The 17450-nt window shown below is 40.7% G+C and overlaps 1 protein-coding gene across 3 annotated transcripts in view; it reads left to right on the plus strand.

Moving 5' to 3' along the window:
- Anapc10 (anaphase promoting complex subunit 10) overlaps positions 1–17450 on the plus strand; it is a 57560-nt gene that overhangs the window by 13776 nt on the left and 26334 nt on the right. For all 3 annotated transcript variants that reach the window (XM_013118876.3, XM_005077727.3, XM_021231613.2), the window contains exons 3-4: positions 1351–1441; positions 8511–8631. In XM_013118876.3, the coding sequence (XP_012974330.1) occupies positions 1351–1441; positions 8511–8631 (212 nt within the window). The remainder of the gene's footprint in view (positions 1–1350; positions 1442–8510; positions 8632–17450) is intronic.

The following is a 17450-nucleotide window of genomic DNA, read 5'->3' on the forward strand; positions in this document are numbered from 1 at the left end:
ATTGCAGCTGGAGAGAGCAGCTGTTGAACACTGTTGCTCTTCCAGAGGACCTGAGTTCAGTTCCCATCTTTCACATTGTGCAACTGACAACCACTTCTAACTCCCACTTCAGGAGACCAGTCCCCTCGTCTAGTGTCTGCGAGCACAATAAAACCGTAAAAAAGGAACCACTGGAACCTGTTATGGCATATTAAAGTTTTTCCCCCTCTGAATAATATTCTTACCTGGATACATAATACCTGTCAAGACTGTTGAAACAGATTTGCCATTATTTTAAGTCTTTTTTTTTTTTTTTTTTTTACTAAGACAACTCAGGTATGACAGTGACATCAGAAGCCTTAGGAAAGAGGTGTCATTGGCATGTGAGTTTACATTTGTAAGACACTCTGCTTACCAGAAAACTATGGAAGTGAAAGCTGGTAATCATACTCGGTGTCCTAGAGGTAAAGGTCCAGAGCAGTCAGTTCTCAAAAGGTTGTGCTTGTGTTTATTTTCCCATTATATGTTCATAGCTAATGTCTTAGAAGTACATTTCTAATTAGTCTTGAGTTAAAGGATTTTCTTTGTATTTTTGGTTGTGAGCCTAGCCTTTAATGGCTGAGCCATTGCTTCAGTCCTAGAATTACAGTAGTTGTGAGCTGCTCTAAGGGTAGCTCACAGCTACACTAAACTTCGAGACCCGCTTGGTCTACAGAACAAGTTCCAGGACAGGCTTCAAAGCTACAGAGAAACCTTGTCTCAAACTACCCCCCCAAAAAAGATTTTGTTTTATATTTATTTTGCTTAAGACTAAATGCCATTTTATGAAATTCTTTGAACTAAGGTACTATTAAAATTGTAAAACAGGGGATAATGTAGCCAAAGTAGAGTAAGTAGAAAAAGCCTTTAACTCACTAGGTCATTTAACAAGGGCTCTCTTAAGCATCCTCACATTTAGTTATCCTTATTAGGGAACTTAAAAAGTAGCAAAAAGCAAGGGTGACATACTGAGTGTGCTTAAACCTGCCTATTTTAAAGACACAGAATGGACTGTTCTTATGATCAGTTTATAAACAGGGTAAGAGTTTGGATTTGAGCAAATAGGGACTTTATATATCCCCAAAGATGCCTTTTAAAAACCACCCACCCAAAGCATTTGACTGTATGTCAAGGGGCTTGAACCCAGGACCTTACACATGACAGACAACAGTCTACCAGTGAGCCACACAGCTTACTGGGTGAGAGTGCAAACATTTGGTTTTCTATTTTAACTGTCTTCTTTATTAAATTTCTGGACTATTAGTATGATAATTTTATGTCTTAAATGTATAGCTTTTTTCATGGAAATTTATGGCCGTTTTTACTGTTTAGGTTTTGGAGTGGATCAATTACGAGATGACAATCTAGAAACTTACTGGCAATCTGATGGCTCTCAACCTCACTTAGTGAACATCCAATTCAGGTAATACATTTTTACTTTTTTGTATACTGTAGGTTATAAGTGAACAAGGATAATTTACATAAAATTTACAGAAATATAGAAATTAAAATGAAATATACTTAACTGTTGTTAGACTCTATTAAGTCTTAAAGATATTTTTACCATCTAAATCCAAGCAGTGTCAGTGTATTCTGTCCTACCCTTTATGCAATTCTCTTTTCTGTGTGTGTGCATGTGTGTGTGTGTGTTGTTGTGGTATGTGTGTTGTGATGTGTGTGTGTGTTGTGATGTGTGTATGTTGATGTGTGTTGTGATGTGTTTGTTGTATGTTGTGTGTTGCGATGTGCGTGTTGTGATGTGTGTGTGTTGTGATATGTGTGTTGTGATGGGTATATGTTGTGATATGTGTGTGTTGTGATGTGTGTATGTTGATGTATGTTGTGATGTGTGTGTTGATGTGTGTTGTGATGTGTGTGTTGTGATGTGTGTGTTGTGATGTGTGTGCTGCGATGTGTGTTGTGATGTGTGTCGTCATGTTGTGTGTGTGTGTTGTGCTGGGTGTGTGTTGTGATGTGTGCGTATGTTGTCATATGTGTGTTGTGGTGGGTGTGTGTTGTGATATGTGTGTGTTATGATGCCGGTGTGTGTATAGGGGTGTACATGGATACTGTTGAGTGTGCGTGTATCCCCCAGGGTTGATGTGGGGTGTCTTACCTCAGTTGCTCTGCATCTTTATCTGTTTACACAGGGTCTCCCAGCGAACCTGAAGGTCATCCCTTTGGCTAAGCTGATTGGCTACTGAGCTTGAGGGTTCCACGTCTCTTTGCCCTTCCTCCTGCCTCCTTCTTAAGGCTAGAGTATATTGTAGGGTTGTGAACTCAGGTCCTCATGTTTGTGAGGCAGACATTTATCCAGAATCTATCTCTTTAGTCCTCTTTGTACATTTCTGGCGAAGCTTTATGTAAGTAATTCTGAAGTAATATGATTCAATTTTGGGAGCTAGAGTCAGAAAAATACATTTTATAACCCGGGATAATGCCTTAATATATGATGCTTATAAGTTCCTTGGGTATGGTATTTAGGTAATTTTTCATATTTGTACTTAACCTTGGGGGGACTTATTATAGAATTTGTAAGCTTAGATTTAAAATACTTACTATTTTTGAGATAGGAAAACACCTGTATGTTTGCCTAGTGCTCTGGATTTGTTGGTTATGAAAACTAGTCAGCCTTGTTATCTTGCTGTTACATTACATCCTCTACCGTTCTAAAGCGTTTCATTTCTAGGTGCTTCCCTCTCTTGTAGGGTTCTAATCAGCAAACCTCTTTTGAGTAGATAATAAATGTTAGAATCTTGTGGTCCCTCTGGTCTCCATTGTAGCTACATAGTTCTGCCATTGCAGCACCAAACAGCCAAATACCAATGCATAAATGACTGAATTTAGTGTGCCTCCAGTTAAACTGTGTCCCTCAAAAGCAGACGTGAGGCAGGAGTTGGGTGCTATTCTAGGTTGTAATATATATGTGCCAGCAATAGCAGTTAACTTTTTTAAGGGTTGAGATTGTGGCAGGACATGGTGGCGCACACCTTTAATCCCAGCACTCAGTAGACAGAGGCAGGCAGATCTCTGTGTGTTTGAGGCCAGCCTGGTCTGCAGAGTGAGCACTGGAACAGCCAAGGCTACACAGAGAAACCCTGTCTCAGAACAAAGGTTCTGCCTCTTTACCAAATGATTGCCTATTTGTATTACTTTCCCTAGTCCGTGGGACCAAATGGCTGATGAGAAGCAACTTACAGGAAGATTTGTCTCGTGGTTTGAGGGGACAGTGTGGAGTCCGTTACGTGGAGGCAGCACAGTGGTGGGAATGGTTTGTGGCTGTGGTGGCATAAAAGTGAGGCTAATGGGTGTCCTTCAGTAGACAAGGAAGCGGAGACAGGCCAGGAGATGAAGTCACATTGTAAATCTCAACCCCAGCTCTAAGTAACTGACTTCCTCTAGCTGGGCCCCCACCTTTCAATAGTTCTATTAATTGGGAGCAGGAAGCCTGGAAGGGACATTTCCCATTTGACTACTGGGGCCTTAGGTGTATGGCCATCTCATTTTTCAAATGCATTCAGTCCATCTTCAAAATCTCAGTAGTTCCACAGTTATCCACTGATCAAAATCCCAAGTTCAAACTCTCTTCTGAGACTCAAGGGAAGACGGTAAGCCCCTGTAACATTTGTGTGTGTGACCGTCTGTCCTGGGCTCCAGCATTCATGGCATTTCTTTTAGGCTAGCTTCAAGCAGTGACGGCTGCTTTCTTTGGTGGATATTCATGTTTGCTTGATGGGGAGGGCCCAACCCATTGTGGGTGGAACCAGACTGGCCTGGTGGTGGTGGCACACGCCTTTAATCCCAGCACTGGGAGGCAGAGGCAGGCAGATCTCTGTGAGTTCGAGACCATCCTGGTCTACAGAGTGAGTGCCAGGATAGGCTCCACAGCTACACAGAGAAACCCTGTCTTGAAAAAAAAAGAAAAGAAAAAAAGAAAAAGAAAAGAAAGAAAAGAAAAGAAAGCAGACTGAGCAAGCCATGGAGAACAAGCCAGTAAGCAGCCCCTTCCACGGTCTCTGTATCAGCCCCTGCCTCCAGGCTCCTGCCCTGCTTGAGCTCCTGACCTCACTGCTTTTGTTAGTGAACTGTTGTATGGAACTGTGAGTGAATAAACCCTTTCCTCTCCAAGTTGCTTTTGGTCATGGTGTTTCGTCAAAGCAATCGTAAGCCTACGTAAGACAGTTCCTTAGGAGACACGGTTTTGGGTGTGACTATGAGGGCATTCCCAAAACTGCTTAACCTGAAGAGCAAGATGCATCTTGAATGTTGTTGGCGTGATCCCATACCTAGGGACCTAAACTGAGTAAGAGAAAAGGGAGCAACAGGAGTCAGTGTTTCCTGTTCTGTTTCCGGTTCTGCACAGAAGTCAGCTAGCAGCCTCACCCTCCTGCTGCCATAGCCATGAGCTGTCCCTCCTGCCATTTGTTCCCTTCCATGACAGACTATGCTTTAAAAATAATGATCATGTTAGTGCCTGTGAAGTGACATCACATGGCTTTGATTCTCAATTCCCAGGTGTAGTGTTGTTTCAGGTAAAGTCCCTGGCAGAGTGACTTAAGGAGAACGTTTACCAGTTTCAGAGGGTACAGGCCATCGGGCAAGGGAGACACGGTGGCTCTGTGTGTGTATGTGTGTGGTGTGTGTGGTGTGTGTGTGTGGTGTGTATGTGTGTGTGTAGTGCGTGTATATAGTGTGTATGTGTGTGGTGTATATGTGTGTGGTGTGTGTGTATAGTGTGTGTATATAGTGTGTATGTGTGTGGTGTGTGTGTGTATGTGTGTGGTGTGTGTGGTGTGTATGTGTGTGGTGTGTGTAGTGTGTGGTGTGTATTTGTGTGTGTGGTGTATGCGTGTGGTGTATGTGTGTGTGGTGTGTGTGGTGTATATGTGTGTATAGAGTGTGTATGTGTGTGTGTATAGAGTGTGTATGTGTGTGTGTATAGAATGTATGTGTGTGTGTATAGAGTGTGTATGTGTGGGTGTGTATGTGTGTGTGTATAGAGTGTGTATGTGTGTGTATAGAGTGTATGTGTGGTGTGTATATGTGTGTGTGATATGTGTATGTGTGGTGTGTGTATATGTGTGTGTATAGAGTGTGTATAGAGTGTGTATGTGTGTGTATAGTGTGGTGTGTGTATATAGTGTGTGGGTGTGTGAATAGTGTGTGTATGTGTGGTGTGTGTATGTGTGTGTGGTGTGTGTATGTGTGTGGGTGTGTATGTGTGGTGTGTGTATGTGTGTGGGTGTGTATGTGTGTGTGGGTGTGTATGTGTGGTGTGTGTATGTGTGTGGGTGTGTATTGTGTGTGTATGTGTGTGTGGTGTGTGTATGTGTGTGGGTGTGTATGTGTGTGTATGTGTGTGTGGTGTGTGTATGTGTGTGGGTGTGTATGTGTGTGGGTGTGTATGTGTGGTGTGTGTATGTGTGTGGGTGTGTATGTGTGGTGTGTGTATGGAGTGTGTATGTGTGGGTGTGTATGTGTGTGTATAGAGTGTATGTGTGTGTGTGTATAGAGTGTGTATAGTGTGTGGTGTGTGTGATGGGGCAGCAGCTCTTCACATCTCTACAGATGAGAAGTGCAGACGCGCTGTCTCTGATTTGGGAATGGCAGTCATGCCCCGTTCATTTCCCATGACTAAGAGTGCTCGCTTGCCGTTGCTCTCCCGGCAGTTCTTCTTTTCCTGTGCCCTGGTGGACGTGTATCTCCTCCCTGCCTGCTCCAGGCTCCCATGCAGATTTCATCTGCTGCCCACACTCATAACTCTTTCCTCGTCCTGTGGTGAGACTGCCTGGTTTTCGTTTTTGTTGTCTGTTTCTCTGTGTAGCCTTGACTGTCCTGGAACTCACTCTGTAGACCAGGCTGGTCTCGAACTCACAGAGATCTGCCTGCCTCTACCTCCCACCCTAACCCTAACCCTAACCCTAACCCTGGAGTCCTGGGATTAAACTGTCTTAGATTCTTAACCAGATGAGAAATTATTCAGGAGTCAGAAGGTGCAGGACAAAGTATCACTTGTTAGAACTAAGAAGCTAATAAAAACATACTAACTGCATTGAATCTTCAGCCAAGTGTATTTGGTAGCATCGAACCCTAGAATTAGAGACTAGAATTAAAGACTTACTTATTCATTTGTAGCTAGACCAGACATGCTTGGTTTTGTATTTATGGAATGAAGGAACAAAGAAAATGCTTGCTTCTTGCCTGAAGCTGTTTCTTAGGAGAAAGTGTTGAATAGATTGGAGGACAGAGGGAAGTCAGGTATGGTATTTATGTCAATCAGAAACAGGTAGGCATTTCTCCGTTTCCCTTTTATCAGTGTTTCCTAAGAGTTTAACCCTGAGGTACTTGGCATGCATTAGTTGTTCACACAATACAGTGACCATAGTCAGAGTGATTTGAGTAATTCCAGCATCTTCCACTCTGATTCAGTCTGTATATTTTATTTTCCCATGTATATTATTATTTGAGAAACAATGTGCTTTTTATGCAGTATTATTATTTTTTGAATTAGTATGAGGCAAAATTTAGTAGTTGAAAAAAGATTTGCTGTACCTTTTAGAATTCTTTGCTGCAATAGCTGTTTTTCTGCAAATGTTATATGACTGTATATAATACATACATAAGTGCATAAGCCTCAAGAAAAGAATGCTTTAGCTCAAATGTAAATAACTACAAATATCTACTCATCGCTGTAAACTGATATCGATCGATGGCTGATACGCACACTACATCCAGTTATTAAAGGAAGGTCGCACTGATTGGTTAAAGGAAGGAAGACAAGCACTTGTCTGAGCTGCGCACAGTGACTTGTATGCTGCAGGTGTTCAGGGTGGTGATGGTGAGCAGAGTGAAGATGGCGGCGTCTCGGTTTGTCAGTCCCCTTTCTGCATACACATGTTCTTTGTAGAAGTAGAGCACTTACGAGCGTGTTTACGTAGGTCACTTATCCTAGTGTTATGTCTTTAACCATAGAAGCAGTGAAATGGTGATAGAACAGATAGAGAACACGTGAAGCATTAGTTCTGGGTCAGCCGCAAAGTATTCTCTTGCCATAGGTTGCTATTGTTCTGAATGCTCATTGTTACCATTCTCCACCTTTCTAAACTCACTTTGATTTTGGTGTTGACGTTACCCTGAATTGCAATACTTGGAAGTAATAAAATTGTGTAAAACGATTGATCCTTTACATCTGCTTTTGATTTTCTTTTTAATCTCTATGGTTTCCGATCTTCCCATCTTAGGGAGACCGTTGCTTCCTGCTTACGGCTCATCAAGAAAGTCTTCAGTAGCCATTCAGCATTTCTCTGTACCCTTTGCTTCTCCTTGATGTGTCCTTGCCAAGATGTCAGTTTGGTAGCTTTGGTCTCGTAAGAAACATCATAATGAATGGTATCTGTCCTGTCAGCACTTCCAGAATAACTAGGGTTATGATTTTCTTACAAAAAAATCTTTGCTCTCTTTTCTGATGAATAGCTCAGGTCTGCCAGTTTGGTTTCCCAGAAAAGAGCTCCAGACTGTTGTGCCAAATTCTGAACCCCCAAATCACCGAGAGGCCCATTTCAATGCAAAAGCAAAGGGTCTTTTTTATTGCTGTTGTTTAACAAGCTAACTCCATTAGTAGCCGATGGCTGAAGAAAAGACCCTGAGAAACCAGGAGGCAGGGATCTTATAGGGCAGTGTAAGGAGAGTATCTAGGGGTACGCAACAGTCTCAGGATTGGTACACTTCCAGGCCTGGACGACCTGCCCTGTGCTGATTGGTCAACTGGTTGTTATGGCCCATAGGCCCTCCCAGGACGGTTGCTATGCTCTGCACATCACTGTTGTGCACTTGTCTGGAAAGCACACCCAGGCAGCTAACCAAGAACCATGGCTGTAGCTTGTATTGTTCTCGGGGGCTCTGTGACCTTCCCAACTAACAACTGTGGCAATATTCCACTCCAGGCACTGAGAATTATGACTTCTGGGAGCATTGGTTACCTGTTTGGGTTACCTCCCTTTAAACTCCTATAGTTCTTCATTATAGTTTTAAAATTAGTTTATGATACTAGGTTTTCCTATGGCTTTTTCAGACATCACATCGTCCTCAGCTGAGGCGTCCTTCCACCTTCTACACACCAGTGCCCCTCTCTTGTTTTCTGACCTTAGCCAACACCCCAAGTTAAACACACATCTGAATTTTCAGTTCACTTAGAAATTGAATTAGTGATCCACAAATTTAGTTATTGGCTCAATATTCTTTTTTTTTAAATGAAATTTGGGTATCACCATTTATTCTGATATCTTCTAATATGATGGTAAACAAATATCTCCATGTTTAAATTTCTTCCTTTCATTTTTAGAAATGCTTGAATATGTAAAATGCCATATCTGTACTTAACATTTTTACATGTTTTAACCTGCAGGTTGTTGGGACCTCAGAAGAGAACATGCTTTCCCTTGACTGTTTTCTTTTGATGTGATAAAGGACGTGCTTTCTTTTAACTTTTTTAGAAGAAAAACAACAGTGAAGACGTTGTGTATTTATGCAGACTATAAATCTGATGAAAGCTACACTCCAAGCAAAATCTCAGTCAGAGTAGGAAATAATTTTCACAACCTTCAAGAAATTCGGGTATGTCTTTTCACTTTTTGTTTTAATGTGTGTTTCTTCAACTCATTCTGTAGATGATAGTCATAAAACAAGAAAATTATATTGAAAACTATGAGTATAATATTCATATTCTCTTGAAGTGCCAGTCTTTTTTTTCTAATGCTTTATTATGAAATTTTCAGGCATAAGAACAACTAAAAGAATTGTAGCTGTTCTAATGCTTGTAGCCTTCACCTTTGGAATGCTTTAATGTTTTACTATATTTGCTTTATTAAAATTATCTTTTAGTTCATCAGCATAAGTTACAGATCCCTGATGCCATCTAGGGTGCAGGAACATCTTCAAAAGCAGTGAGGTCAGGAGCTCAAGCAGGGCAGGAGCCTGGAGGCAGGCGCTGATACAGAGACCATGGAGGGGGCTGCTTCCTGCTTGTTCCCATGGCTTGCTCAGCCTGCTTCTTTCCTGAAATTTTATTTTTTTATTTTTTACATTCCAATCGCAGTTTCCCCTCCTTCTTCTCCTCCTGCTTCCCCCACTCCTCCCCTTTCACCTCCCATCTGCCCCTTGGAGAGGGTAAGGCCTCCCTTTGGAAGTCTACTAAGTCTGTCCCATCTCATTAAGGCATGGCCAAGCCCCCCCCCCCAGTGTCTCAGCTGAGCAAGGCATCTCTCCAAATAGAATGGGCTCCCCTAAGTCAGTTTGTGCATTAGAGTTAGGTCTTGGACCCACTGCACCATTGTCACCCACATTAATGGAGTCTAGTCCAGTCTTATTCAGGTTCCCCATCTGTCAGACCTGAGTCAGTGATCTCTCACTAGCTCGGGTCAGCTGATTCTATGGGTTTCCCCATCATGGTCTTGACTCCTTTGTTCATATTATCGCTCCTCCCTCACTTCGATTTTACTCCAGAAGCTTGGGCCATTGGTTAGTTGTGGATTTCTGCATCTGCTTCCATCTGTTTCTGGAAGAGGGTTCAAGCTTCTCTGGGGTTGTGGACTGTAGGCTGGGTATCTTTTGCTTTATGTCTGGTATCCACTTATAAATGAGTACACACTATATTCTTGTCTTTCTGGATCTAGGTTACCTCACTCAGGATGGTTTTTTCTAGTTCTGTCCATTTGCCTACAAATTTTAGGATGTCATTGTCTCTTACAACTGAGTAGACTCCATTGTGTAAATGTGCCACATTTTTTTTATCCATTCTTCAGTTAAGGGGCATCTAAGTTGCTTCCAAGTCCAGGCTATTGTGAATAGTGCTGCTATGAACATAGCTGAGCAAATGTCCTTGTGGCGTGAGTGTGCATCCTTTGGGTCTTGAGGTAGGTTGATTCCTAATTTATTAGAAATCACTGTGCTGATTTCCACAGATCAGCCTACTTCTTTAGCACCTGGCTGGACTCTACCCTATCAATTGCTAATTAAGAAAATGTCCTTCAGACTCACCTATAGCCCAACTATAATTATGGAGGTCTTTTCTCAGTTGAGGCTCCCTCCTCTCAGATGAGTATAACTTGTGTCAAGTTGACATAAAACCAGCTAGCACCGTAGGGTAGTGAGAATGCACCGAAGAAGCCATTCCATCCAGTCTAGCTTAGTGAGTCAGTGAGTGCAGGGGTTTACTTCCAGAAGTAGCTGTATCGCTGAAAACCCTTCCCAGTGAGTGGTTGATGTCACCTTGTTTGGATTGAATCTGGTTAGAGATATTTGACCTTTGTGTTCCTGGATTTTTTTCTCTTCCCAGATTTGGAAAAGAATTTTGCTCTTATATATTAAAATTTTAATTTATGCGTTTTTAATGGGAATTATTTCTTTATATGGGTATGTGTAAATGTCTGTGTTAGTCTATGCACACATGTATGGGGGAGCTTTTAGAGGCTAAAAGAGGGTGTCAGGTCCCCTGGAATTGGAGTTATGGGGGATTGTGAGCCACTGGACTCCGGTGCTGGATCCACACTCTGGTCCTCTGCACGAACAGCAATGTTTCAACTGTTGAGCCAGCTCTCCCGTCTGCTGTTAGTTCTTTAAAGGAGCTTACTGTTTTCTTCCTCCTGGAACTCCTATAATCTGCTTTTTTTTTAATGTCATAAATTTTGCAAGCTTTCATCAGGACTTAGCATGGTTTTCCTTTTGTGGTGTAATTTCATGGATTATCTTTGCTCTTGTGCATTAAATTTTGTATTTATTGTATTTTTCAGCTCTGGAATGTGTTTGATTAAAAAACCTTCCACTTCTTACATTTCTAATTTTGTTTTTTTATTGTACTAATGTTTTTGAATTGCTTCTATTTTCTGAAATCTTGAAATTTTTTTGTTTGTTTTGTTTTTAAAACAGATGGTTTGAATCTCAGGCAGTTTTAGGGCACTACATTTCCTCAGTGCCAGTCTTTGGTGTTTTATTTTGTTCCTTTGGTTGGGTAGTATTTCCTGGATTGTTATTGATTCTTACGGTCTGGTCTTAACTGTCTGTGTACTTGAAGAAGAAGGAAATTGTTCCAGTCTTTGAGGACTGTCTGGGAAAACTCACCACCAGCCAGCCCATCTGGAGATTCCGGGAAGGACAACTGATGTGATCCATGGGTATGTTTGCCATTGGAGTCCTCTGGTAGTTTGGCCTGCTTTCAGTAGATGAGCTGGTATGTAATTCTTGTGTCTTAACAGAAGTGGAACTTGTTTCTATGAAGGACAGCTAGAAGTCTGTGTCTACGGGGCTGACATTACTTTGTGTTAGTCTTACATCTGAGTATATAAGGGTTTATCATGTGCTAGGAAGGACCTGATGCCTCGGCCCATTGGAACCTACTCTGTGTTGGGAAGGACTCGGTGCCTGTTGGAATAGACCTGTAACCAAAATTCATGGGAGTCTTCCCACTCCCAGGGCACTGAGTTACACCTGATTCCTAAGTCCAGAGGGGCATACCTAAAACCTGGATTTATAGTAATGATTATGGAACCTTAGTCTTTGGATGCTGGACAGGAATCAGGGTCTTCTGGGATAGACGTGGATCCTGGGTATGCTTGTCCAAGTCTGGCCTCTTAGGATCCCTAGAGACTGAGTTACAGGATTCTTTATAAGATTAGTTGTGGGTGCAAGCTTGCAGCCTGAATCTGCAGGGGTTTGCTTGTGGCCTCTGGTTTCAAGTGCTAGTCTGAGAAAAACAAAACAGCTCCGTAGGTGTGGCCTTGTAGCATGGACTCGTGGCTGCCTGACCAACATTGAGTCTATACAATGAATGCTTGATGAGCATCCGTGCATACCGGCACAGGCGGGAGCTGCGGTGTCTTGCCCCATGCTGGTCTCTCCTGGATTGGGCTCTACATTGGGGTCTGCCTGAGGCCAAGTCCAGGCAGAGGGCATCTCTTCTTAACGTGCTTGGGAGTGTGGGAAGAGTGACACAAGTGATACAAAACTGTCCTTCCTGTCGTGCTTCCATGCTTCCACCATCATGCCCAGGCTCTGTTACCTCATCTGGCTTTTTCGTTAGCTCTTGCAAAGGTGTTTTTGTGTATAGGTAGAGATAGCTGGTCTAATTGACAGGTATTGCAACGTTCCATTTCACCATCTTGCTGATGTCAGGAGTTGGGTGGTTTTTGAGATACCTACCTGGCCTCTTGTGCATGCATACTGTTACTTTCTTTCTCCTTTTAAGACAGGGACTTCCTACGACGTGGAGGCTAGCCTTCAGCTACACCCTCACACTCATGTGAGATTATAGGTGTTTGCTAGCGCACGGCTTTACTTTTAAAGGGTTTTCCTTGAACGATAATTTTAGTTTTTGAAAAATTTTGTAAATAATATACAATTTTTTAGTTTGAAAACTTCCTTTTTTGAATAAATTTACAAATAAATCCGCTGGTTTCTTTCTCTCTCTCCTTCTTCTTCCTCCTCCTCCTCCTTTTCTTTTCTTTTCTCCCAAGACACAGTTTCTCTGTGTAGCCCTGGCTGTCCTAGAGCTCACTCTGTAGACTAGGGTGGCTTTGAACTCAGATATGCCTGCCTCTGCCTCCCAGGTGCTTGGATTAAAGGCCTTATGCCACTACTGGTTGGGTTTGCTCTAATGTTTCTTAATTCAAAATATCTTGATTATTTTAAAGTCACAGTTCCATTTGATCTATCAGTCATATATCCAACACACTTTGTGCTGCAAAGACTTGAGCATTTAACTGTATGATTTTTACATAGTCCATATTTATCAAAATGGACTGCTTGTATTGAGAAGTTTTTTATGGGGACATGCTCTCCATTTGGGGTTAGAAGTAAAAGTTGTCCTAGAACTGTGTGATTCAGCACTAGAAATCATCTTGTCTGGTGGATGGTGTTTGAAATGCCCACTAGATGTCACTGTTGGCTTTTACTTTCTAGACCTATTTGCTAGTCATTAGCTCAATGCTGTAAGTAGCCTTAGTTGTAGTTTTTCCTAGAATATATTTACATTAAAAAGAAGTCTTTGATATATTTTTGGAAGAGTACATCCTCTGTATTTATGAGGATGTATTGTATTCTCTTGGAAGTTTGACAGTACAAAATAATAGTTTTGAAAGATTAATAGGAGATCTTGGGAGCTTGAGGCATACTTTAGTATCTAGTCTTTGCTTCTCTTGTTTACATGCTGAGACATCAACTGTTCGCAAAGGGAGTCTTATGGGTAGTTTCTTAGTTTTCTCTTGTGTATTTCTCTATGGTGATGGTACAGCTTCATTCCAGGTGACAATCTAAACTATTTTCTGAATAACTTAATGAATATACTAATGTTTTGCATAGTTCTCACTAAATAACCACAAGTTTTGGATGTTCTTTTAATTAATACCTTTAGATTAGTTAATGATACTTTTTATGCATCTTTTTAGGTAATTTATTCTATTTACATTTTTTCTTTTATATGCTCAAGAAGTATCTGTCAGCTAGTATTTTGTGTCTCAAGGAGAGATGAAGTAGATTATATATTCATTTAAAGAGAGACATATTTAAAGGGACACTTCATTGAATTTAGGTGCTAAAGATATTAAACACGGAACTTTTATGGGGTTTGGAGCCGTCCTTTCATAAGGAATAGGACCAGTTTAACTGAATGGAAGGTCTAAATAAATCCTCTTGTATTTCCCATGAATTCTTGCCTCTGAGAGGCTCATGTATATAAAGAAGTGTTTGCGTAGGGTTATTTTTTTTTCTTGAAATTGTGGATCTGCTTACTTAACACATTTTAATTTCTTATTTTCTATAATCTTACTGATTTGAGATAGTAACTTAAGAATTGGAGGTGAGAAAAGGAACGACTACCTTATGTATCTTAAAATGTTTCTTTTTTCTTTCATCTTTCCCATGTTTCAGTTATGGAGCATGGCTAGATGATTTCACAGAGCATCTCCAGTATTCTACAGTGTGTGTTAACTTATGTAACTGAGGAGGAATTGAAAATGGACTTTCTATTGATAGAACTGGCTTGGGCCAAATTGTTTCTTTTTCTTTGCCAAAATGGATTTTATTTATATACCATACATTCTATTTTTAAATGTTGCAACTTGGTGTTTAAGAGAATTTTATAAGGTATTGATGAGATTTTATAAGCAAAATTTGCATATGCAGAAGAGATTCTGTAGATATTTTGAAGTGGTGATTTATCATTTCAAAGTCTTTGTTTTAAGTTCTCCTTTAGCTCTGTCATCTCATCTGTGTTACGTTTCTTCAGGGTTAATGCTTTTCAGGGAGAGCTTTCAAATAAAGGCACTGGTGTGCAATGTTAAAATCTTTTTATTTAGTTTTTGGTTTTCGAGGCAGGATTTCTCTGTGTAACCCTGGCTGTCCCGAAACTCTTTCTGTAGACCAGACTGGCCTTGAACTCACAGAGATCTGCCTGCCTTGGCTTCCCAAGTGCTGGCACTAAAGGCATGCACCAACTCCTAGTAAATCTTTTGTATTTTAACATTATCTTTTCACTTAATATTGTTTTGCTCTGTAAAAGGAAAATGATACATGAAGAAATCGTCTAACAGACTACTGTAGACTTGCTATAACTATTTAAGCATTTTAGAAAAATCCAACAAAGCTTAACAATTTGCTAATTGTGGAGCTTCTTGTTGTTTAAATATGAATGTATCTTGATGTAAAAATGGGCATAGACCAGGAGACTAAAATAGAGAGCCTATAAGATATATAAAATCCATATGTCTGTAGCTAACTTCGTTAAAGGTAAAAGGAATATCCAGTGAAGGAAGATGTTTTTCTAATAAATGGTCCTGGGAAAATTAGGTTTCTGTGTGCAGAAGATTAGAACTAAATTCCAGTTTCTGAGCATATATAAAACCACCTCAAAGTTTACACGTGCGATTTAAAACTATGAAACATAAGGAAATGCCTTAGGTTGGGCATTGAAAACAAGTTTTTTGTTTGTTTGTTTGTTTGGTGGTGGGCTTAATATTCTCAAAGCCCAGGAAACAAAAGAAAAATGCAAATGGGATTACCTCAGACTAAAAAGTCCGGAAGTCTGCAGTGCCTACCATAAGCAGCAGTGAGGTGCCGGGCTGGAGATGTCGGCGCTAAGTGACATAAGGCAGGCTTACGAAGACAGTGCTGTGTGTTGTCATGCCAGAGGGAGGGGATGTTTTGGTGATGGCGATAAGTTAGAGTTAGATAAGTGTGAGGAACTCTGGATGTAAAATATGGTGACTGTAGAGGTCAGGACTGCATCTTACGAAACCAAGAGAAAGAATTTTGTCTTTTCACTTCAAAGGAAAGGTAAGTGCTTGAGGGAATAAAAATGTTTAGCCTGATTTAAACATTATATAATGTGTACATGTGTCAAAGCATCGCATATACATCATTAGTATGTTATTTTTTATGTTTTATGTATCAGTCAAAAATTAAATATTTAAAATTTAAACACACTTAAAATCTGTGGGAACACATAGAATATTAGGAGAAATCGGTTAAATTATTGTCTAAAAGTTAAAAGAGATGATGGTTCAGTGACCCTTACGGGCTAGTATAAAGTCTGCACAGGCACAGAATAAGGTGGCGGTATTCTGTGCGGGAGCGTGGGTCTTAAAGGCAGGAAGCTTGGTGTGATGACCGCTGGAGTAGCCTCTACTAGCAGTCCTGGAACTGGGCAGGCGTTGTTGGTGACAAGGAAGACTCAGGATTTGTGTACATACAGCACCTTTATGTTTCCTGGATCTCAAGTTTACGTTCTTAAAGGGAAGTAAAACTTACAAAAGTGTTTTCATGAAAATGTGTAGGAGGCAGAGCAAATAGCGCCACCTGTGCGACTTTGGAGTTTAAGTTTCAGATTAGGAAATGCTGATAGTGTTGATTTGACTGTGACAAAGACCTGGCTGGTAACATTAGGATGTAGCTATGGTTAGATCAGTTCTAGAGGAAGAAATTCATCTGAAGGAATGTGGAAGGAGTTGTGACTGATGGCCACCAGGGATATATTGGGACTATGAATAAGGTCTAAGTAAGTAGAAATGAGCATCTAGAATCTTAGATCCTGGCAAATGGTTAAATGTTATCATTACTAGAAATTGACTACAGGGTTAAAGAATGTATACCAGGAGATTGGAAAGCAAGGAATTAAATAAATGACATTAACTTTGGTCACTGGTTTTTGGACTCTCTTCAGGTAGATTTGAGGATCATCAGTGTGTAAGTAGCAGCTTCAGGGTGGTATTAGTTCATACAGGTAGGATAATAGTAGAAAAACTGCATTAGGGCGGGGTCCATGGAAATGTCAGTACCGATGGAGTAGCCCTTATTTGAAATCTTGGCACTAAATTTAAAAATAAATTATTTTTAAATAATTTTAAAAATAAAAGGACTAAAATGAAATTCACTTATTCTTTATACATACATACATTTATATATAGTCTGAAAGTAATTTTATGACTGTTTTAGTAGTTTTGTGTGGTGATATTTTGTTTATGATCTAATAAAGTTTGCCTGAAAATCAGAGTGCAGAGCTAAACCACTAGTTAGCCATAGAGGAGAGGCAGCGGTGGCCATGCCTTTAATCTCAGCCCTCAGGAGGCAGAGGCAGATGACCTCTGTGAGTTCAAGGCCACTCTGGGCTACATGAGAGTGAATCAGTCTAAAAGAGAAGCAGAGCTCGCACCTTTGATCCCAGCACTTGGGATGACACGCCTTTAATCACAGCACTAGAGAGGATTATAAGGCATAAGGGTCTGAGGTTTGGGGGAGAGCATTGTAGTCTGAGGATTCATGGAGACAGAATTGCCCATTTTGGCCTGAGGTAGAGGTAAGAGCTAGTGACTGATAGCTTTGTTTTTCTGATCTTCAGCTTTAACCCCAATATCTGTCTTTGGGTTTTTATTATTTGTGCTACATCTCAAGTTACAGTTTTGTTCTTGAAAGTTTTCTCCTGTAGAATTTTTCACTTATAAAGTTAAATCAATACTTGGAGTATTTGGGATTTTAGATTTTTGGATTAGGGATATTCAACCTGTATTTGTGCTAAATAGGATGATTTTGAAGGACATTCATGTGTGTGTGTGTGTGTGTGTGTGTGTGTGTGTGTGTGTGTGTGTGTGTGTGTGTGGGGGGAGACAGAGACAGACAGACAGGCTTGGCATGTGCTGTTGTGCACATGTGAAGGTCAGAGGACAATTTTGTGGGGTGGTTCTCTACTTCTATCTTTATGTAGGTTCCTGGGATCAAACTCAGGTGTTCAGGCTTGCATTCAAGATGTGAACACAACTGAGCCATCACTTGTCTGTCTGTCTGTCTGTCTATTTATTTATCCATCCATTTATTTATGGTTTTTGTTTTGTTTCTTGAGACAGGGTTTCTCTGTGTAGCTTTGGCTATCCTGGAACTCCCTCTGTAGACCA

This window comes from Mesocricetus auratus, unplaced genomic scaffold (assembly GCF_017639785.1).
Source record: "Mesocricetus auratus isolate SY011 unplaced genomic scaffold, BCM_Maur_2.0 Super-Scaffold_100041, whole genome shotgun sequence".
NCBI lineage: Eukaryota > Metazoa > Chordata > Mammalia > Rodentia > Cricetidae > Mesocricetus > Mesocricetus auratus.